General features: G+C 34.0%; 1 protein-coding gene across 1 annotated transcript; it reads right to left on the minus strand.

Annotated features, from left to right (window-relative positions):
• Window positions 1–13,357: 13,357 nt before the first annotated feature.
• LOC149148181 (putative phospholipid hydroperoxide glutathione peroxidase) lies at window positions 13,358–22,002 on the minus strand. The gene is made up of 6 exons (XM_089441599.1): window positions 21,606–22,002; window positions 21,427–21,503; window positions 18,602–18,663; window positions 14,059–14,177; window positions 13,755–13,922; window positions 13,358–13,590 (listed from the first exon to the last, which is right to left on the minus strand). Exons 1-6 carry the CDS (start codon window positions 21,657–21,659, stop codon window positions 13,558–13,560), a joined length of 513 nt encoding a protein of 170 aa, XP_089297725.1. The 5' UTR covers window positions 21,660–22,002; the 3' UTR covers window positions 13,358–13,557.
• Between the last annotated feature and the right edge of the window lie 1,444 nt (window positions 22,003–23,446).

The raw sequence follows: 23,446 nt of genomic DNA on the forward strand, positions 1-23,446 counted from the left end.
AAATATTGATATGTAATAAACTAACCATGTCCCACAGAACCTTCTGCATATTCTTTGTATAAGTTGTATAATTATTGTCTTGAAAAATTATCTGGAATATATATTGTCTCTCTATTTGGCATACACTCTCCATGCTTTGAAAACAAATCTTTCATCCATGACATTGCAGTATTTGATAATGGCCCAAACTGTCGTTTATGACGTACTTCTGAATAAAATGTGGGATCTTTTTCCAAATTTTCTTGGATTCTCGAGAGAAAAATTACCCATAGAATGAAACATTTTGAAAGCCTTTCTACAATTAAATAAAGACCCAATATGATAATCATAACCTGAATATGTAGATTGCATGCACCCAACTAAATATGAATTTTGCATGCTTTTATTCATTGACAAATATCTCTTCCTTTTCTCTAATGCAAATTTGAAATTCATATGTTTCAAGCAATCTTTTTGACAATATTCACTTGAAATGAAAGCGTTGATAGAACTTCTTCTCGTCAGATATTCTACTGTACCCCTTGTATAACTAGAACATCTTGGATTGATACGAAAATGTTTGCTCCTACTCCTTGATACAATATTTCTTGGCAACATCTCCATCATTGGATCATCATTTGTATAAGCATTTTCATCATCATTCTAAGGAATTTTATCCACACTATGATCAGTTGTGCTTTTCAAATACAGACTTGGAGGATATTCTTCATCTTCCCCTTTTTTAGTGCTACTGTCATAGTCCTTAGAATTGGGACTAAATGGAAAATTTGACTCAATGTTTATTGGATATTCTTCCTCCTGGGCATTGTCAGTGCTGCTCTAATAGTCCATAGAATTAGGACTACGTCGAAAATGTGGTTGTTTACTACCTGAAAATGCTACATCATGTCCTTTGTCATTGTTACTCTCATAGCCCTTAGGATTAGGACTAAGTGCTTCATCCTGTCCTTTGTCACTACCGCTTTCATAGTCCATAAGATAAGGACTAAGAGGACACCGTGACACTCCATTCTTTTGAAATTTTTCATCGTGCTCTTCATCACTGCTTCTCTCATAGTCCATAGGATTAGGACTAAGTGGACACTGTGACACTCCATTCTTTTGAAATTCGTTATCATGCTCTTCATCACTATTGCTCTCATAGTCCATAGGATTAGAACTAAGAGGACACTGTGACACTCCATTCTTTTGAAATTTTTCATCATGCTCTTCATCACTGATGCTCTCATAGTCCATAGGATTAGGACTAAGTGGACACCGTGACATTTCATTCTTTTGAAATTCTTCATCATGTTCTTCATCACTACTGCTTTCATAGTCCATAGGATTAGGACTAAGTGGAAATTGAGACACTCTATTCAATTAAAAAAAATCATCACTGTTGCTCTCATAGTCCATAGGATTAGGAGTAAGAGGACACCGTGACACTCGATTCTTTTGAAATTTTTCATCATGCTCTTCATCATTGTTGCTCTCATAGTCCATAGGATTAGGACTAAGTGAACATTGTGACACTCCATTCTTTTGAAATTCGTTATCATGCTCTTCATCATTGCTGCTCTCATAGTCCATAGGATTAGGACTAAGATGACACCATGACACTCCATTCTTTTGAAATTTTTCATCATGCTTTTCATCATTGTTGCTCTCATAGTCCATAGGATTAGGACTAAGTGGACACCGTGACACTCCATTCTTTTGAAATTTGTCATCATGCTCTTCATCATTGCTGCTCTCATAGTCCATAGGATTAGGACTAAGTGGACACTGTGACACTCCATTCTTTTGAAATTCATCATCATGCTCTTCATCACTGTTGCTCTCATAGTCCATAAGATTAGGAATAAGTGGACATCGTGACACTCCATTCTTTTGAAATTCTTCATCATGCTCCTCATCACTGTTACTCTCATAATCCTTAAGATTAGGACTAAGTGGAAACCGTGATTCTTTATTTATTTGAAATTTTTCATCCCTTCTTTCATTAGTGTTGCTCTCATAGTCCTTAGGATTAGGACTATGTGGAAGAATTGACTCTTTATGCATAGTGGAATAATTTCCGTTATATTCATCAATATGAATAGAGTTGTTACGCGACGAAGATGTTGATGCTTCACAAAGCGAAACTTCACTATCAGAAGAATCCATGCTTTTCAAATAGAAGAGGTTGAATGATACAAATGCAGACTCTCCTAATGATATTATATAGCTTAAAGAACAAAATTTTCCCTCCAAAAATTTTGTTTTATGTCTTTCCCTCCATTATTTTCTTCTACAATTTATTGAAAAATTTTAACTAAATTTTTTTTTTAATTTAAAATTGTAAACTAAATCTTTTACCTAAATTAATTTAATAGTTAAACTATATAATATTTACTAGACAATTAATTTATTTTTATTTTTTTATAATACCTTCTAAAACAATTAATCCCACATTCATCGTACTGTAAAACAATTTCATAATATTCGCTTTATCATAGTTTCATATATCACCATAACAAAATTAACATGTTAAATTTTATAAAAATAAATTAATCCCACATTAATTGCACGGTAAAACATTTCCGTAATATTAAATTTCACTATCACTATTACTCACATCACATCAAGGTTTTCTGAGGTTCGTTAAAATACTTGGAACGAATTTGTGAAGCAGCTACATTGCTATCAACAACATATTCAACAGAGGATTCTCGCATTTGAAAGGTTAGTTAATTTTTCTCCTTTGCAAATTTTAAAATTAAATAAGTTTAATGAAGTTTAAATTTTTTTTAAATTAAAAATTTTTGTGGGCCAAATTTACCCACTACATCCGCAGTGGGCATGGTGGGCCCAGTAATGCTCACGGCGGCCAAACGGACCCGTGGGTTAAGTGTGGTGGGGCTGGCTACCCGGCACGCCACCCCACCCCGGCAGCCCAAGTTCTACATCAACATTAAAAATAAATATCTTGTATTTAAAAAGGTATGTTGATTTATACATTCATTTTTATTCATCTTTATACTATTTTTAATTTATAACTTACACATATATTTCTTTATTTTATAAAAGAAGAAGAAGGATGCAAATGGAGCACCAGATAGTTTCAGAACCTTTATTGAAAAAATTAAGATCGAAAGACTAAAGAAGCAACGTCTTAAGAATGTTGAACTTGATCCAACTCTTACTCATTTCACTTAGAATGGGCTTGCCACTATTCAATATCAAGTAATACAAGGCGACTGTGAAGACATTGCTAAACTCATACCTAAAAAGGATCATGCCCTAGTTATTGCAGATATTCCCCATGGTTTCAATATTCCAAACATTGACTATGATAGTGACCCTTATACTTATCAAGCTCTTAGTAAAGTGGTTGCGGGATTTTTAGAAGTCACATCATCACCGTTATGGAGATTTGTGACATTTCATTCAGACACACAATTGGCAATGTTATTGTCAAGCTTCAATGGGAAAAAAAATTCAAGAAAGCAGCTTACATGGTAAAACGTTTAAAATGTATATTTGATTAATGTTAAAAAAATCGTTTATGTACAAGTTAATTGAACTTTTACTATTTCATGTTATAGGCAAAAGTCAAATCTTCTTAGCCGTGAAGATCAACCATTTATAAATGATTGTGAGTTCATCCATATTGATAGTTTAACAAAAGATGATAGCTATATGTCTATGTTTTTTAATCGGGTAGATGGAAAGAGTCATAGTCAAATACTGACTTATGATGTTGTTGTGAGAAAACTAACATATGAAGACAAAGAAGCAAAATGAGAGATAGTTAACATTTTTCAAAAACCATAGTTGTTGATTAACTATATTATAAATATGTGTTCAAATGAAGGATTGGGTTCTGGATTTATTTTCTGGCTCAGATAAGTTTTATTATATGGAATTGAATTTCAATATGTTATTTCTTAATTTATATGTCAATGTACTAATTTACTTCATTATTTCTTTTGTGCTTGATAATTAGGTACAACACTAGCATGTTGCCTTCAAAAATAAAGAAATTGCATTGCCATTGAAAAAGATCCAATACAGTGCAATTTTATTCAGCAAATAATTAATGCTCTTCAATTTCTTCCAAATGCAATGCAAGAAATTGGGTTGAAGAAAGGGAATTTAGTAAATCATGTGTGGTAAAAAAGGCAAAGGAACTCCAACCACCATTACACTAAATGATTGGAAAGGCACACATTGGGAGATTCGCGGACATCAAAGATCCATTAGAAGAGGAAAATGAGCAAAATGAAACAAAAAATATTGTGGGGGAAGACAATGACGAAACTCTAGAGGACAAAGAGTTTGGATTACGTGACATTGTTGATTAAATTTAAGTTATGCTTGGAAATCAAGTTCATTTTTTGTAACTATTAATTAGTTATACTTGTAATGTTTTGACTTTGACATTTTATGAAAAGAATAAGCACTCAATTAACGTTGGTATGCATTCAATATTTGTATTATGTGATTTTCATGTTAATTTTTATCTTAATCATTATTTTTTGAAAAAAACGGTGATTATTATTATTATTTGACATGAAATTCATAAAAAAACTATTATTTAACCATTTTTAGTTAAAATTTTCCTATAAAAAATGCGATTTTGACATGTCATTTCTAAAAAAAAAAAAAAATTACAAAAAGTTATCAAAATGTGTAGGTTTTTAGTTATATTTATGTTGAAAATTGTTATTTTTATGTCAATTGTTAAAAATTATTGTGTTTTAGAAACAATTATTTCATGTTGATTGAAAAATTAATTAACAATGTATAAATATGTAAAATATCGAAAATTCAAAATATCGATCTGCTTCTTTAAATATGAAAAATAATAAAAACCTCACTACCAAAAAAAGAATATGAAGAATAAAACCACGTCAAAAATTACTAAATTTAGAAAATAATTATTTACATTTCATACATAGAAAATTTAAAGTCAAAATATAGGTCTTTTAAAAAAGGGTCTGATGCAGAGTTACCACTTTTTTAAATCAGCATGAAAATCACTACCATTCTAAAACGTAATGTACATAGAAAAATTTAAAGTGCTAAAAATTATGCTCTAAAAAAACGTGTGTTCTGCATCGTCCCTTTTCAAAATCGGGTCACTTTTTTGCTATCTCAATGAAACGGGTAATAGTATCAGTTCCTATTTCAAAGTTTACATTGTTAAAAGATGAAGTTAGATGTACTGGCAGAAGTGTCCAAGCAAATGCAGTAGTTCAAGATATCAATTTTACAGTTTGTATGAGGACATACAAAATCTTCAGTGTGGGGGAATGTAGAGTTCCATAATTGTTTTGTTTTGACACCATTTTTCCTCTATTTTCCTCTTTTTTCGTCATCACTATCAACTCAATAAAGGCATTAAATCATAGATTTTGATAAAGTAACAACTCTTACATGTCTTATTTTTTGTAGTCGTTAATGTTCCTTATTGTTATGTTAAAGATTGCATTGGCTACGGAATAAACATGATTCTGTAATTATTTTATAAATATGCAGCTACTTCCATGGTTCGCGGGGTTCTGGTGTGCCAATGAAGTAGCTAAGCACATGGGTAGTTGAGGATCGATCCCCTCATGGATCTCCTCCTATTCACTTGAGCCAATTCACTGAAGGAATCACACTGTGGCGCGTCAAAGACACAGGTAAAACACGTAGCAACAAAAGTCTGAGTGCATCACATTTCTTTGATTTTCTTTCCAAATAAAAATCGATGAAATTACGCTTTTAAGTATAGTTTCAAATTTGCATAAGGATTGAACAACAAACCTGTAGGCGTAGAAGTTTCAAACGATTGAGCATGAATTTTATATAAATATGTATCCTCTATAAACGATAGTAAAGAAGACGTAATAGTTAATTGTTGAAGAATTGTGAAACAAACCTTTGTTCTCATATTAATTTGAAGTTACCTTTCTATGATTCGGTGCATATGTGAGTGTGAATTACACCTACTAAATGTAGAGGGCCCCTACAGACAATCAAGGTTTTTAGTTTATTTCATTTCGTTGCTTTATTTTTTTTTTCATTTAATTGATTTTTGTTATCACTGCATTCTAGTTTAGTTTCCTTACTTCGTTGTTTTCATTATTTCGTATAACTCAGTTATTTTGTTTACCATTTCGTTATTTCTTTTATGCTTACAATCGTTCAATAGTTTAGTTCTTCATGATTTTCGTTTCATTACAATTAGTATTTTCATACTTTTTAGAATTAGAACTTGTATCTACTTTGTAGTTTGCAATTAGACATTTCTTTCATGCTCTTTAAAATCAAAATTTGTATATATATTTTGTAGACAAGCTTTTATTTGAATTCCAATGTTTTGTTTCATAGAAGCAAGGTAATTATATAGATTCATAATTTTAAATGAATAACATAAGATATTCTAGGATGATACTCAAATAGATATGACCCGTTAGATTAATTTAACAATAGTTTAACTCTCATTTATCCTAACAGTAGCTTAACTTTCAAGTATTAATTTGTAGAAATCTAACTTTAATAAAAATCTATATAACAACAAAAATCTCAAAACAAACATAGCTATCATCTTACTAAACGAAAGAATAGGCTTCTAGCATATATAGTGCACCTGCACTTCATAAGTTTACCAACTCCGGTCAATAATTTATGATTGCAATTTAAGAACATTAAATTGACCAAACAACTATCAATAATTAGGTCAACACATATATCTAGGATTCCATCATCATGCACAAGAATATCATATCATGTGTTATTCAAACCCAATGACACAAATATATTAAAGTTAGATATATAACAAACTTGATCAGACTAGCATTTCAACCAGACAAACATACATATACCTAGGATTTCATTCATAGGATATTAATAAGGGTCTAGCTTATACATCCTACTGAATCCTAGTGATCTAGGGTTTAAATACATGACACATCAAACCCTAATTTATTAATACTTCAAAGGATTGGAATTTCAAACATCACCATCCAACCCTAACAAGTTATGGTTTTCATAACCATACCAAAATCCCAAACGTGACACCATCAAAGCATCAAACATTTTCTTTAGACTTCATCAATAACCCTAAATAGACCAGAGTTTCACACATTATCATCGGCATATCCTTAATTTATGGTTTTACAAAGAACCTTTCAAGGGTTCCACAAGAATAATCAAAGATATGAGGAGGGTAGATTTATCTAATGATGAATCACCCAATTAAGAATCTTTATGATTCAAGAAAGCTAAACACAATAATATTAGTAATAAAAAATGTCCACATGGGGTAGCTCAAGTGGCAATGGCCGTGGAAATGAAGTCTCACCGAATCGGAGATCTTGGGTTCGATTCTTGTGCTACCCTCCTTGGAAATGGGGTGAATAACGGACATGTAAAAACTCGAAAATGAGAAAGTCCTACCAAGCTTACAAAAAAAAAAAAAAATTAGTAATAAAAAATGAATATACCTTTATCATGAAGAGAGAAAAACTTATAGTCTAAGGAATACCTTTTATTTCTTAATAAACCTTCTAACTCCAATATTTTTGTCTTGTGAAACCTTATTCCATAATTCTTGAGTCTTCAACAAGTTTTTCCTAAACAATGAAAATATGAATAGAAATGTGATTCGTATTTAATGCAAGAAAAATGAGATAAGGAAAAATAAAATGAAAAGATAATAAGATACTTATCTTTGGAAGTCGATGAGGGCTTCCTCCAATCTTGAGGAATACCTATAACCTTATAAAAACAAATCAAAAAATGTTTTTCCAAAATATGTTAAACCTACAAATACTAGAAATAAAAAATGAAACAACTAAAGCTCAGAGCAAAATACTTAGTAGTATAAGTTCCTTATATCTCGTTCTTCGATTTTATTCTTCTATGGATATCCTTCTTCAGCAACATTAGCTTGGTCCCTATTCATTTTCTTATTCTTTGGGTTGACAGGACGGTCACTTCTATAGTGACACATTTTATGACATTGGTAGCATTCTATTTTGGACATGTCGACCTTCCTTCGTAGCCATTTTGCCTTCTTGAAGTTTCCTTTCCTGTGATTAGCAGAGTATGCATTTAAAACTTTCTCTTATTCATTGTTGGATACTAATGAGATTTTCATCTCTGCTTGGCTGCAGGCATTCCATAATTGTTCAAATTATGGATTTTATTTCCAGTTGTTGAGTCTTGAAGCAAAAACACTCCATGTAGGTGGCAATCCCAATAATGCAGTAATCACAAGCGCCTTTTCCGGTACAATCTCATCTATGGCTTGAAGGTCATCTCTAATTATAATTATTCTTACAAAGAAGGAAGCCATAATGTCATATTTAGTCATTTTTGTGGTCCTTAATTCATTCTTCAGACTTTCTACTTGACCGATGTTCTTGATAGTGAACAATTTCGATAAGGATTCATACATTTCTTGAGCATGGTCTATATTGGAAATGTATGGGACAAGATTGTCTTTTATACCTTCTACCATTATTTTCATAGCCAATATTTCTAACTCTCTATACTTCACTGGATTCTTCGGTAGGTTTCTTGACTTTTCCTTTGACCAAATGCAAGGCTTTTTTCTTTTCGAGAATAAGATCAAGTATTTTCTTCCATGCCCTGTAATTTGATGCTCCTTCTAATTTTTTTTCTCACTTTATTGTGTTAGACATTGTCCTTAAAGGTAGTAAGCTTCTTTCCTTATAGGATCTACTTATATGATCCCTTTTCTCATTCCTTTTGAGGTTTCTTAAACTCCTTTCAGTAGATCCTCAAACTGGTGTTTTCCTTCTTCACCGTAGCTTCGATACCATGTTAGAAAATCAGAAAGGCAGAAAAATATTCTTATATAGATAATTACTAGTGATTATTTTATCTTTATGTTATTCTTTTATCTTTTAGTTCATCAAGAAATTACCAAAACAATAGCGCAAAGACACCAAATGTAGGTGGGCATCTAGGGAAAAAGCCCCTATCTAGGGGAAAACCCAATCAACAATTATTCCTTCAATAGTTTCACGATATAATCCAATACTCTCGACCTAGACAAAGACTTCCTATGCACCAAGTCAACCCTCTCTTCCTTCTTGTAGATGAAAACCCTTTAATAACAACTTCGACCTAGCAACAACAACTTGTAGTAGCAGCTTCGACCCAGCGACAGGAAGTAGCAGCGACAACAACAACTTCGACTAGACAAGAAAAACTTCGATATTCTTAGATACCCCACTCGAGTGAGAGATAGATGACCCAAAACTTCAATTTTGATGTCTTCTTCCTTCCTTCAAAATTTCACACACTTTTCCAGTTCTTTTCCAATTTCACACTTTTTAGCTACCTGGGCTCAATGTAATTCGAACTTGTGTGAGAGTGAATGCTCCAAATGAAATCGAACTGCTCCAATATATAGGCTTATAGTGAGGTCGAATTACCCAGTTGAGGCTGACTTGGGATGGAGGGGAAAAATAGAATATTTGACTCAATATTAATTCTTTTTACATTATTCAAAAGCCCAAAAAGGGTCTCTTTAAATGTATAGTGACTCTAATGACTCAATATAAATCCTATAAGTCCTTAATGGGGACTTTGAGCTAAAACTTAATGACCCAAGCATGAAACCCATGCTTTAATAAGTCATAATAATAATAATAATAATATTTTCTTCATTAGTTTAATAGATACATTTCATTGTGACTCAAATACGTTTATGAAGACCAAACCTAGTTACATATTTCAACAAAAATTACTCAGAGCTCTGACTACTTAAGGTAAATGTGAAATGGTATAATTGAATTGTGCATAATTCCTCACCATACAAAGTAGACATGATCTTCCACATTCATTTTGTATCTCTCCAACAATGTGGACAATCAAACATGATCCCCTCTCGTATCTTCAAGGGATCTCAAACCATTTACTCCACCACCAACCATTTACGTGCCTCCAGACAACAGAGTTTGGAAGCAGCTAAATCTCTTCAATTGTGCAACGAGGAAAACCATATGTGATTATTGTGTAAATAAAGCTTTGTCTCTTGATTCAACACTCAATCCTTCTTTGTGGAATGAATGATTATATTGTGTGGTGATCGACAGACTGAAAAACACTGCTTTGTATGGCAAGGAACTACGTACCTATGCTTCGAGCCTAGGAGTTGTTAGACAGCAAATGAAGGTCATAAGAAAGCAAGGAGGGACTCTACTTATAAAAGGGAGGAGCTTCTACCTGAAGCCCAACAAAAGCAATCAATGCAAGAACTTTGAATTTTCAATATTTACCCTTTGTTGTTGATAAATCCCTTGTCTTTATTCTTACCACCAACCCTGGTCTGATCTTGCCTTCCCTTCCCTGGTCTAGGTCTTACGCATAGAAAAGGTAATGTTTTTATCTTCATGGAACTATACTCCAGTAGAACCCGTTAGATGATAGACATCTATCTATTTCTTGCAAGAATAGGGCTCCATCTTGTGTGAATCAGAGCCTTTCTGGCCGATCTGCATTAACGATCTTCTAACTGCACTGGATTCCAAAATGAACTTCTCATTACCCTTGTCATGTGTGCAAGGAATATTGCCATTATTCTTTCCCCAACTCCAGAAGTTGCATCAGTTACATTTTCTCAAACCTGCAATAAAATTGCGCTGAACGAAATCACCATAACTCATCTAGGAAATCACCAACATGCTACAACTACATAGTCTTATGCTTCAACATTACAGGGAATCGACAACACCAAGGAAATATTGTTTCACAGCGTCAAACACCATTTCAATTCTGGAATGTATTTTGATAGCAGGATATTTTCATGTAAAACTCTCTCTCTGATTTGTAAACTTGATTAGACAAGGCACATTTTCAAAGCAAGTTTTAGCCATAAGACATCCCTGTGTGAAATTAGAAACACAGCAAAAAATGACCACATTTTAAACCTCTTTTGTAGAGTTTCGGGCATGATCTGATGCATATTTGCAACTCAAATGTGGCATGATTAGAACCATTTAATGACAAATGCAAACTATAAGTACTTTTTTTTTACTCTAGCAAGCCTCCTTTTCTTTACATTAGTGAAAATTTCAGCCTTGGATTCAATTGATCTTTCAAAAGAGTTTGGTCATTAAGTAAAATATTTGCTAGAAATAGTTGCTAATGATTCAACCAAGTATTGTTTTGGGTTTTGGGTGCTAATGATTCAACCAAGTACTGTTTTGGGTTTGGTTTCTGAAATTAGAACTGGACTTATCCTTTACAACTTACCTCCTTTAGTTTTGTTTTAAGATTTTTTCTTGCATAGTTTACTATTGTATTAGCGAGCTATGAGAATTTTGCAGATAACATTTGATTAAATCCTAGTTTTGAACGTAGCTTCAGTTCTTTTTTTGGTATCTTGCAGAATTTCTTTCATGCAATGACCAAAATTATTGGCACTCTTGTATGACAGTCACACTCTGTTGAGGTGATTGAAGGGTGCTTAAGGTTGGGATATCGGGTGAGTGTTCCTTCAAACATTGTTTTGGATTTGATTGTTTTTCTATCCTAGAGTTGTTGATTGTTTTGTAGAAGGTTGTGTAGAATCAAAACAGATGTTAAAATGGATAGTTCATCTCCATGGTGCTTATGGGACCTAGTATGTGTTTGCTAAACAAGAACTGTATAAGATGGATAGTTCATCTCCATAGTGCTTAAGGGACCTGGTATGTGTTTGCTAAACAAGACCTGTATAATGTTTGCAATTTTTTCACCGTTGCCCAATTTGATTTCTCTGGGCAGGCACTGAATATCACCAAAATTTTTTGAAAAACTCAAGGTTGAAAAAAAATTGACAGGCATGAAAAACAAGGCAAAAATTATTTGAAATACTAGGCCTGGGCCCAACAATAAGTTCGGCCAAAGGCCATTCGTGCCCTCCAAGAAAGTTACCCACCATACTAGACCAAACTAAGATCTATCCAATGCACCTTTATTCGGGCTATGACAAATGATTTGTGGTTTTTGACTGAAGGAACATCAAGTTGAGTGTCGAGTCCACTGAAAAAAGTTGGGGTTTGTGATTTCATTATCGTAACAAAAGGCAAGAATTAAGCCAGTTTTTGTGGGCCCATAACCCACAGGTTTATAATTGAATCAGCGGCAGTCCGAATTTAATAAAACCATAATCAATTTTCATGAATAAATGATCAATAATTTAATAAACCTCATAATCAGTTTTTTCAGTTTTTTCATCAATAAATGATATAAAAGAATTCATTAAGTAAAAATAAATAAATAAATATTCGTCCTAACTGCACTTTATATATGAGATATTATTATTTCCCCTTGTCCCATAGTTAAACGATTAAACCAACAAAATAAAATACTCAATCATATATATGATTTAATTGAAACTTAATAAACCCAATAAAATGATAATAATATAAAGGAATGTATCATAATTACAATTGTAAAATAATTATAATAACTACAATTTTACTGGCAAAATTTTGTCGTGGTTTCATGATGAATAGAGATTGCTATTTCCACATTTATTCCGTAATTAGATAATTATAACAGAATTAATTGATCAACCATATGTATGACATAATAGACACTGATAAACCCAATAAAATGATCATATAAAAAAAAATGCAAAACTACAATTTTACTAATGATTATTGTAATTAATGTAAAATATGAATATTCAATTTGTTTAATTTTTGTTTTTTTAATTATAATAAAAACTTTCTATTATAAAATCTTTTAAACTAATAATTCTGGAAAGTATTTTTCTGATGTGACTAATCAGACAGACTTGTTTATTACATTATTGATCAGCAAAGCCTAAAATCTAACAAAAAGTAAAGTATTTTCTCTGTTAAAATTCATCCTCAATTTTTTTTAATACTTTGAACATTGTATGAGAAATTGAAAAAAATAGAATAAATACAATTATCCAACATACACATAATATTTTTGTTTTTTTAATTATAATAAAAACTTTCAATTAAAAAATCTTTTAAACTAATAATTCTGGAAAGTATTTTTCTGATGTGACTAATCAGACAGACTTGCTTATTACATTATTGATCAGCAAAGCCTAAGATCTAACAAAAAGTAAAGTATTTTCTCTGTTAAAATTCATCCTCATTTTTTTTAAATACTTTGAACATTGTATGAGAGTTTGAAAAAAATAGAATAAATACAATTATCCAACATACACATAATAATGTGTAAAATTTTCCCGGATTTCTGAGCTTCCTATAGTGTACATCCATTTCCATCCCAGAAGTTGAAGGACCATGCACTGAGTTGATTTACTAACATGGAAGTGTTGGGAAAATAATATATCCACATCATCTATAATTCAATAAGAGTTCAAGAAGTTAAAGCTGCAAAATAAAATGTAAATAACTCATTATTATATTGCATATTTAAACATTGAAAGATAACAACAAAGTCTATGCACTCTAATGATCTGCCAAACTGCTAACAATTTTCGCTTGAATCTTATGCAACAATTAGAACGGTGTCTTTTATTTGCTGCTGCTTATTCTATTTTACCCAAAATGGGATATAATATATTGCTTTTCAAAAGAATCATGCAACTCCAAGAAGCTTCTTGATATTTTTCTGCAAACATGAAACCGAAATATTAGTAACTATTTCTTCAAGACATGCATCTCATTACCACAGTAGAATTTCTTATGCAAAAGCCTTTCAACAAAATAACTTAGTGAGTTGACCATAGGAAGCATATCTGCATAGATGAGATAGAAAAAGAGTTCGCCTAAGACCTCAATACTCGATGGAGACGTAGTTGGCGCATATCGATCTACAACATTTCCATCTTTGTCGACTAGAAACTTAGTGAAGTTCCACTTTATGCTGTTTCCAAAAATCCCACCTTTGCTTGACTTCAAGAACTTGTAGATTGGAGCTGCATTGCTACCATTAACTGCAACCTACGTCACAGAGCTGCCACTTAACACCAAGAATTCAAAGAACAAACCAGATGGACTGGTTACTTTCAAATGAAACCTCTAGCATCACAAGAGAAGAATACCGAGGAGGTCTAAAAACTGTTACGAAGATACACACCTTGTCAAATATGGGAAACTCTGCTTTAAAGCGAGTGCAGGCCACTTCTGCAATCTGTGCATTATCACCAGGTTCCTGTCCACCAAACTGATTGCATGGGAAGGCCAGTATTTCTAATCCTGCAAACAGTTTCCCACACTCCTTTTAGTTGTCAGAAAACTTTAGTGTTGTAAAATAAAATCAAGTTCTGAAAACTGGTTTTATGAGAATGACTGACATACTATTTATTGAACTACTCAACATGGTGTTTACTCTCAAGCCTGGTGGATGCCATTGGACTCTTAAATATGTTCAACATAGAATACTTTCCACTTCTTATAAAAATTATCTAGTAAATTTGGACTCCCAATACAGTGAATTTGGTATAATGTACCCGAATACAAAAGAGGATATTTCTGTTATTGTTAAAAGCCCTATTACACAGCTTCAAGGCCCGCTCACCAACACACTGGTTAACCAGATCTTAAGTAACAGATAATAGGGTACTGCTCTAAGTATCTGATAACTACCTATTGCACTGGATGATTAGAGTTCAAGACTGTAACAGAGTGCGCAAATGGAATAACCTAATTACACCGAATTATGAAAATAACAGATAAACAGATCTGCGCTAAGAAGTAGATTATCCAGATTGCACATTGAACAGAAACTTTACAGAACTAACAATGCAAACTCTTAAGAGAATATACCCAATATGCAATACTGCGGAGATTATTAGCATAGTCGAAAATGCCTGGAAATGAAGGTCTAGTCAATTATAATTGCTCTCACCTACCCTCACTGAAGGATCAAGTAGTTGCTATACATACAAGTGTTTGGGTTTAGAGCACAATAAAATACAATATTTTACATCATTAAAAGCTGGTTCAGCCTGAAAAAAGGCCTAAGATGTGGGGAACATAAACCAAGATGATGCCACTCTTGACCAAAAACAAGCCACTTCAAGGGATCCAATGCTCAAATCAGTGCCATACTAAAATTGCACATAACAGTTCTACAGCCCATCTTTTCCAGGATTTTGAATTCTATATTCATGTGGTATGGGTTGGGACACAGAAACCAAGAACATCTTCCAGCTAAGTCACAGGGCACTCTTTTTTAGGCCATGTGTCGTCTGTTCCATGATGGACACCTGGACACTCAAGGCCTGAATACAAAACACTGAAGGGACACATGACCATGCATGTCCACCACTGAAGTCACATATGCCCAATGGCTAATGTCCCATTCATTGGCATTGATCAATTCGAAGTATCAATACTTGAATCTCAATGCATCAGTCAAGTTGATCTCTTTGACGATGGTGATCCTCTTGAGGTACTGGATACGTTGGAGAGGTGAGTAGAGTGTCAAGGGTGGTGATACTTTTTCTACCTTATTTTGTATTATGTGTCACTGGCATTCCATGTATCATGTTATTTATGTATTATATTTGGATTTGGATGACACTGAACAAGGAAATTGCAAAACAACTGTTCATGGTTTTCTGTGTATGACCCTAGGGTGCATTCTTGTGAGTTTGATGCATTATAACTCTATTTTCAAATTGCTCATATTGCTCATAACATATATATTCCCACGTCCCCTTGCAGGGTCTTTGTCCTAGTCTCCCGTCTCAAGGGACATAGATCTTCAGAGTATAGAATAAACTTTGAACTTTGCTTATCTATGGATATTGATTTTATGACCTCCTTATAGGTAAGCCACTACAGACTCAGCCCCACGCTGAGATAAGTGCGAGATAAGGCCCACATAAAATCATTGTTTACTGTTAAATCCCTGAAAGGACGGTGAAGGAGCTTTCGGGGCTACTTCCTCAACACCTCTCCAAAATTGAATTCACCAATAAAAAGACATCTAACAACATTTTATGAAGTATTCAAGGTTTATACAAATTCTCTTCTTTCTTGCAGTATACTGATACTTGCATTACTGGATGGAAAGCAATTGGCTTCTCTTCATAGAGTGCATAGAAAAGCAAGAGCAGGAGATCTAGTTCGTACATAACTTATGTTTTATTAATGCAAATGACTTTATGTTGGCCTTGTCAAGTTTAAGGCTCAAGCATAACTCTACGCTTATTAAGTATCCATGTTTTATGGAAAGCAATTGGCTTCTCTTTATAGAGTGCATAGGAAAGCAAGAGCAGGAGATCTAGCTCCTACATAACTTATGCTTTATTAATGCAAATGACTTGATGTTGGCCTTGTCAAGTTTAAGGCTCAAGCATAACTCTACGCTTATTAAGTATCCATGTTTTATGCAAAGCAATTGGCTTCTCTTCATAGAGTGCATAGGAAAGCAAGGGCAGGAGATCTAGCTCCTACATAACTTATGCTTTACTAATGCAAATGACTTGATGTTGGCCTTGTCAAGTTTAAGGCTCAAGCATAACTCTACGCTTATTAAGTATCCATGTTTTCACCATGTACTGAAAAGTCCTTTTTAAACAATGTTGAAAAAATGGTTTGAGTTATTTATTCAAATTCATAGGATCTATGTGCTTGATTTAGCGGTAGTCTACCTGTTACATTTTGGATATTTTCTGGATATATTTTTCAGTTGAATTTGCCCAGAATCCAGTAAGGATTTGTTGGAATCACAAGTTTGAGTTGTGAACTCTCCACAATCCAAGTGCCCCAGGGGTTTTTCTCAGGTGCTGAATCTATATATGGAATCAAAAACAAATTTGAAACAACAAAAAAACAAGATTTAGCTAAAAAAATGTTTTGCCTAATTCCAGCTAGAAACTCCAAAACTTATAATGGTTAGACAACGCCCTTGATTTATGAACCTAGTTGTTTTTAAGATTAGAATCCCACTAAACTTAATCTACGGTTGGCCATTTGTTTATCTCTGGACTCCTCATTCATCAATTGCATGTTTTTTGCAGGAGTATAGAGGCCTAAGAGAAGGAAGGCCAGCAGGAAACTACCTACAAAATCGTTCCATCGAATGGCTGAACAACTACACATCAAGTCTGCTATGAGTTTTAGCCTGTCAGAGAAAAAGAAATGAAAGAGATGGCAAGCAGTTTGTTGATCCCTGGGATCCTCGTTCATCAATTGTATGCTTTTTGAAAAAGCATATAGGCCTACCCAAAGATAGGCCAGCAGGGAACTCCCTTGAAAATCCTTCCCACAAAGAGTTGGACCACCACACAATCAAGTCTATCTTAAATTTTCTCTGTCAGAGAACTAAAACAACCTTTTCAAATGTGCATATTGAGAAAAAGAATCTCCCTATTGATTAGGAATTAAAGTTTAAACCCCAAAGACCCGCCCCGGTCTGGTGGTCTTCTCTACCACCGAGGTACATGACCTTTTCATGACAGGCATAATTTCTGGTTCAATTTAAAGATGTGGATTACTACCTCCAACACTCTCTAAAAAGATTACATCATTACGTGGATATCTCGTATGTTACCACACACAGAAAGCGGGAAGGAATAAGAAACAGGACTATAGGGTTTTAAAAAACGTGAAACCACCCTACTCCCAGTCCCGGCACATGTTATACACATCAAATTGAACAGTAATACACTCATGTATTGTCAATACAAGAATTGGAGAATAGTAACTGAATGAGAACTTGGGGCCTGGCCAGGTTTCTGGTAGCATAAGACTGTTTTTCCGATAACAACGTATTGTTTAAAATTTAAACTAATACAAAGTTTCTATCGCATTGAAATTAAAAAAAAAATCCCTAAGGAGCCTGTCACCCAATAAAGCTAAACTTAAAAAGGTATGTTACTCTGACCTTCCTGGTCTAAGATGCATGCCCTGTCAATATCAGGAAATAATAAGGCAGCTAAAGCAAAGAGCACATACACACAGAGAAGCAAGGTGTACTTTACAGCTTTGTATGTATGACAAAAAATTTATAGTATGGGTAACTAAGTGTACTTTACATCCTAGTATGTATGAAGAAAAAAATGTAATATGTGTAACTATTATAAACCAAAATGATAAAAAAAAATTGGGACTAACAATATAACAATAATTAGCATAAATTCATATTAACTTTGAATCTTCTGGACACTCTTAGGTTTGCATCTAAGTTTTTTTTTCTCTCTTAGTATAGAAGCAAGGTTGGGATGTTTAAACTTTAAATATGGTCAAAACTAGCAAATGGGAATATGTGGTTTAATGGTAAGCAACTAGGTGATGGGTTGTATTAATGCTTAAATCGTGGTTCAAAACCAGAGTGTGGATGAGGCTAAATACAAGTTCTGAATAACTTTGATGCTATAAACATACTATGTGGTTGAGTGGTAAGCAACTAGGTGATGGGTTGTACTAATGCTTAAATCGTGGTTAAAAACCACAGTGTGGTTGAAGCTAAATACAAGTTCTGAATAACTTTGATGCTATAATAGCTTAATCAAATAAATTTTGTATAAATACATTACACTCCTTATAACATAATAGTTTACCAAAAAGATTTTAGAACAAGTATTTTTCGAGATATATAGATAATTATAAATATTTAAATTTTTAGTCAAAACTAATATATATACTGTGACACTATGTTTGAATAATACCTTGGTCCTTATACTTCGCATACACTTCACTCAGCTCTTTATAGTTAGAGGTAGTCAACCCACTGCAAAAGGAGAACAGCAATAAAGAGGCCCGAATTACTCAAGATTAAAAATGGATCTAACTTTCTAACAAAACAAATAGCCATGACTAATCCATGAAGCCCAGAGAACAGCAACAAAGAGGCCCGAATTACTCAAGCTTAGAAATGGGTCTAACTTTCTAACCAAACAAATAGCCATGACCAATCCATGAAGCCCAAAGGACTTTTTTGGTTTTTAAAATTTAATTTCTAAATAAAATCACTACGGCTACAGGTTTATTCATGAACAAAGGTAAATCAGCCCTTATCACAGATTCTCAGGATGCAGTGGTAAGTATGGAAATTTGCCACATGTTTGAAATTGCAAAGATACAGATAGATGATGGATTCAGTTATCTCAGATATACATTGAAACCAAACAAATATGGAAATAAAGACTGAATGGCTGTTAAAAAAATTTGAGAAGAAATTATCTTTTTGGCAAAACAAGTGGCTTTCCCCGGGGTAGACTCACTCTTATCAAATCTGTCCTACAGAATATGTCGGTCTACTGGATGCATTTGTATATATTGCCAAAGGAAATTATACATAAGATCAATAAAATAATGGCTAGATTTCTTTGGGCGGGTAAAAGTACAGGAAGGAAATATCACTTGGTTCGTATGTCCACCATAGCCCGACCTATTCAAAGTGGCAGATGGGGTATATTGGATACGGAACGTTTTAATATTTCATTGGTCACAAAATCCCTTTGGAGGGCACTATATGGCACAGGGATTTGGAAAAATATCATGAAGGGGAAATACCTTCGTCATATAGAATCTACACAGTGGATTAGAGAAGGGGCAAAGGAGTATAAGGGTGCATCATACATATGGCGCAGTATTGTGAAATAAACAGTGGCTCTTTGCAATGGTCAACAAATTCAGGTGGGTTAGGATGCTATCAAGGGTATGGATGGTTATCATTTACTTTCTGTCCCATTGTTGTATCATTTATCCCAGATAGGTATTACATACATCTGGCAGGTGGGTGCTGAGCTAAACAACAATGTGTACTCGAACGTGGCAGAATGCGGAGACTAGCTGTGAAGTTGGGTATCATGGACATTTACTTTCTGTCCCATTGTTGTATCATTTATCCCAGATAGGTATTACATACATCTGGCAGGTGGGTGCTGAGCTAAACAACAATGTGTACTCGAACGTGGCAGAATGCGGAGACTATGGGGCTGTGAGGGAGTTGGGTATAAAATGGAAGGAATACATTCATAGTTTAAAAAAGACTGGAGCTTTTCTCTCCAACGTAGAGGATAAAATGTGTTGAGTGGGCACACTTCAAAAGGGACAGATTGTGGTAAAGATATATATTTTAGATTCTTTTAAATACAAATGATGAAAGACTCCAGTGGTATCAGAAAGGTATTGGGACATTTTCATGAAGCTGAAATTTAATTGGCTAGTTCTTCACAACAGGGTGTTTACCTGGGATTTATTAATCCACAGGGTATTTCAAGGCCCAGGCATCTGCTCCCTATGCTTGGATGTCATGGAGGACACACATCACCTATTTTAATATGTCGATTTGCAAAAGTTATTTGGGATGGAGTTATGACATTACTCAACATTAGAGGCAGGTGGCAACAGGGATTGATTCAGGGATGTCTATCCTCCTGGTTCAGCTCACGGAAACATTTAAAGTTATCCTTTTATATATTTTGGGTATGGAACATTTAAAGTTATCTTTTTATATATTTTGGGGATGGGGTATGGAGATGCAGAAACAAAAAGATCTTTGAACAGAGAGAACCAGATATCAAGGAAACTATAATAAAGACTGTTGCATACTCCGGGGAGATTGGACGAATTATTAGGAAAGGCCATAGAAGAATCATAAAGTATATCAACATTTGGAAGGAACTCCCACCTGATTTTCTTGATGGGGGCGTGTGAACAAAGAAAATGTGGATGCAGGGCATATATTATAATGGAGCCTCGCGCATTTTACCACCATTGGTGGGAAGGAGGGAGAGGCACAAACAGCCTGGCAGAACTTATTGTTCTATGGGAGACTCATAAAGTATCCTGGAATGGGTACAGGGGTTTTCTCAATTTAGTTTGTTCATTCTTACTACATGGATGAGGCGTATTCAGATTCTGGAGCAGACCTTTCAACAGATCACATACAGACATGTGTACCATGAACAGAATAAGGTCGCAGACATTCTGTCAAAAAGGGAATAGCACTAGCAGCAGAAACAGGTATAATTCACTTTTCTGCATATCAACAGGATTCAGTAGTAAATGATGGAATCATAGAAAATAAAAATTATGGAACACAACATAGTTCTCAGACATTCTATAAAAAGGGAATAGCAGCAGAAACCGATATAATTCACTTTTCTGCATATCAACGGGATTCAGTAGTAAATGAAGGAATCATTAAAAAAAAATAGAAATTATGGAGCACAACATAGTCCTTAGTATACATTTTGTATAAGTTGTAATGACCTTTTTAGAGATGACGACAGAGGTACATAAGAAGCAATCAAAAAGGCTATACTAATAGACATTCATGTGGAAATTTAGGTAGATTTCGGGAATATGAGAAACAATATATGTAGGTATAATTTTATAATAGGTCTTAAGGGGTACTGTGATAAAAATGTTTCTGTGAGGAAGCAAAACAGAAACGAGCTATTGCAATCACTTTTTCTAATTAAAGATGATGTTTTTTTCTGAACTGACATAAATTTTCCAACCTAATTTAAAAAAATAAAATTACCATTGAGAGGCAACGTTGACAATGAGTAAAACCTTGCCCTTGTAGATGCTGAGATCCACATCATTGCCCCTTATGTCCTGCGTCCAATTACACACTATTGATTCAGGTTTTGATATGCAAATGGGTGTGCAGATAATAATATAAGAGATGCAATCAGAGAATATATATATAAAAGTTACCTTGACTGTGAACTCATAGACAGAGGGACGTTGTTCTGATGAGGATTCAGTCATGGTTGTAGAGTTAGCTGAAAAGCCCGCACGAAAAAGATCGAAATCTTTATTGGGTACCGTTGGATTGATCAAAGATCAAGGCTGTAAATGCTTTCGTATTGAAGGAAACTAGAAACTGTGGGGCGCGAAATTTGCCAAAGCATAGAAGGGGTTTATATCGCAGGGCTGTGCAGATGAGTCCTACAGGATTGAACGTGAATCTTTGAATAAATGCCGGGCCGCCTTGGGAATCGAAATGAACGGAGGAGATCAGAGAACACGATCTTTGAAAGCGTGAACAGGGCCATAGAAATTGATTCAACCTCCACGTGTGGTCCAAGCTTGCCCAAAATGGCACGCCCATTCAAGGTTACGTTTTTTGTGGTAAGGTGTCAACGAAAAGCTCAAATATAATTCCTTCAGTTGGTTTAGCGAAGAAGTTTGATGGCCGAAATATTTTATGGATTATTTTATCTCTTAAAGCAATCAAATGTGTAAATAATTGGTTATTAAACATGGTAAATGATGATATTATATATTATTATGTCACTACAGTCTATTAATCTAGTTAAGAAGTTTGATGGCCGAAATATTTTATGGATTATTTTATCTCTTAAAGCAATCAAATGTGTAAATAATTGGTTATTAAACCTGGTAAATGATGATATTATATATTATTATGTCACTACAGTCTATTAATCTAGTTTGTAAATTTTTAATTTGTATTGGGAATTTTTTTCAAATTTGATAGGGTAACTATGGTTTTTAATCTTTTTATAATTGGTGGAATAATCTTTGGTTACTGTTTCTGAGGATGAACGTCATCATATACGACATGCTATTAATATTCTTCGTTTCTCTGAAATTTTTATGTTTCAAGAAAGTCTTATTTATTATCTTGTTGCACCGTTGTCTTCTATCTTCTTTTCCATTTAATAATGATGTGATTCTCAATGGAGTAGTCGTGAGGTCAGAACAAATTCAAGTCGGGGTTGGTATCATTTCTCCATTCCATCACTATTTCAAGTCCTCCTTTCTTTATCTTCTTGTAGCCGACTCCTCCAAAGGCTTGGTAAGTCTCACTGTCTGAGTGGACCCCATACAGAGATTGTTGTTGTCCTATACAATAGGACCCAATGATTAATTTCATGTCCTGTTTTCATTAATATAACCTCAAACCCGCATTGAATTGATACCATCTAATAAACAACTCTTTGTAAACATCGAACCACATCATGAATCCCACCAAATATTCTTCAGTCAATTCAGCATCGAGCATCATAATCCAAAGTATTATTAAATTTATTCAACAAAGTAAAAATGGTGATCTTGGTTTGACAGTTGGTTCGAAATTCAGCTCCACGGCTGACCGAAATTGTAGCAGATATTTTATCAATGCAATGGTAATTAATCATTCCAGTTACACAACACGCCTTTAAAAGTTTAGCAGGTATCACTATTAATTTACCAACCCCAATCTTATCATTCCATCAAATATTGTCAACAAGTCGAGCTCGTATGTCTGTATAAACTTAAAACCAACCTCAAATCTGTGTCCAAGAGCCGAGAATTTGAGAATCGAGAGACCATCGAGAATACATTATTAACGTTGGAGCAGTGGGTCCTAATGGAGCAGTCAGAAGGTCGGGGTTGGGCCTTGGCCCTCCTTCATTTCTTAATGAAATCGCAAATCCAACACTTTTAGATTACGTCGACTCCACCTGGACATTCAATTGCATGTCCTCTTTTTTATGAACATTTTCAGAGCTACTCACATATTAGCATGAAAGATAAGTTTACAATGTTAA

Source organism: Pinus tabuliformis, chromosome 9, assembly GCF_031772625.1.
Source record: "Pinus tabuliformis cultivar Carrire ecotype Pingquan chromosome 9, CPIR1, whole genome shotgun sequence".
NCBI classification, from domain to species: Eukaryota; Viridiplantae; Streptophyta; class Pinopsida; order Pinales; family Pinaceae; genus Pinus; species Pinus tabuliformis.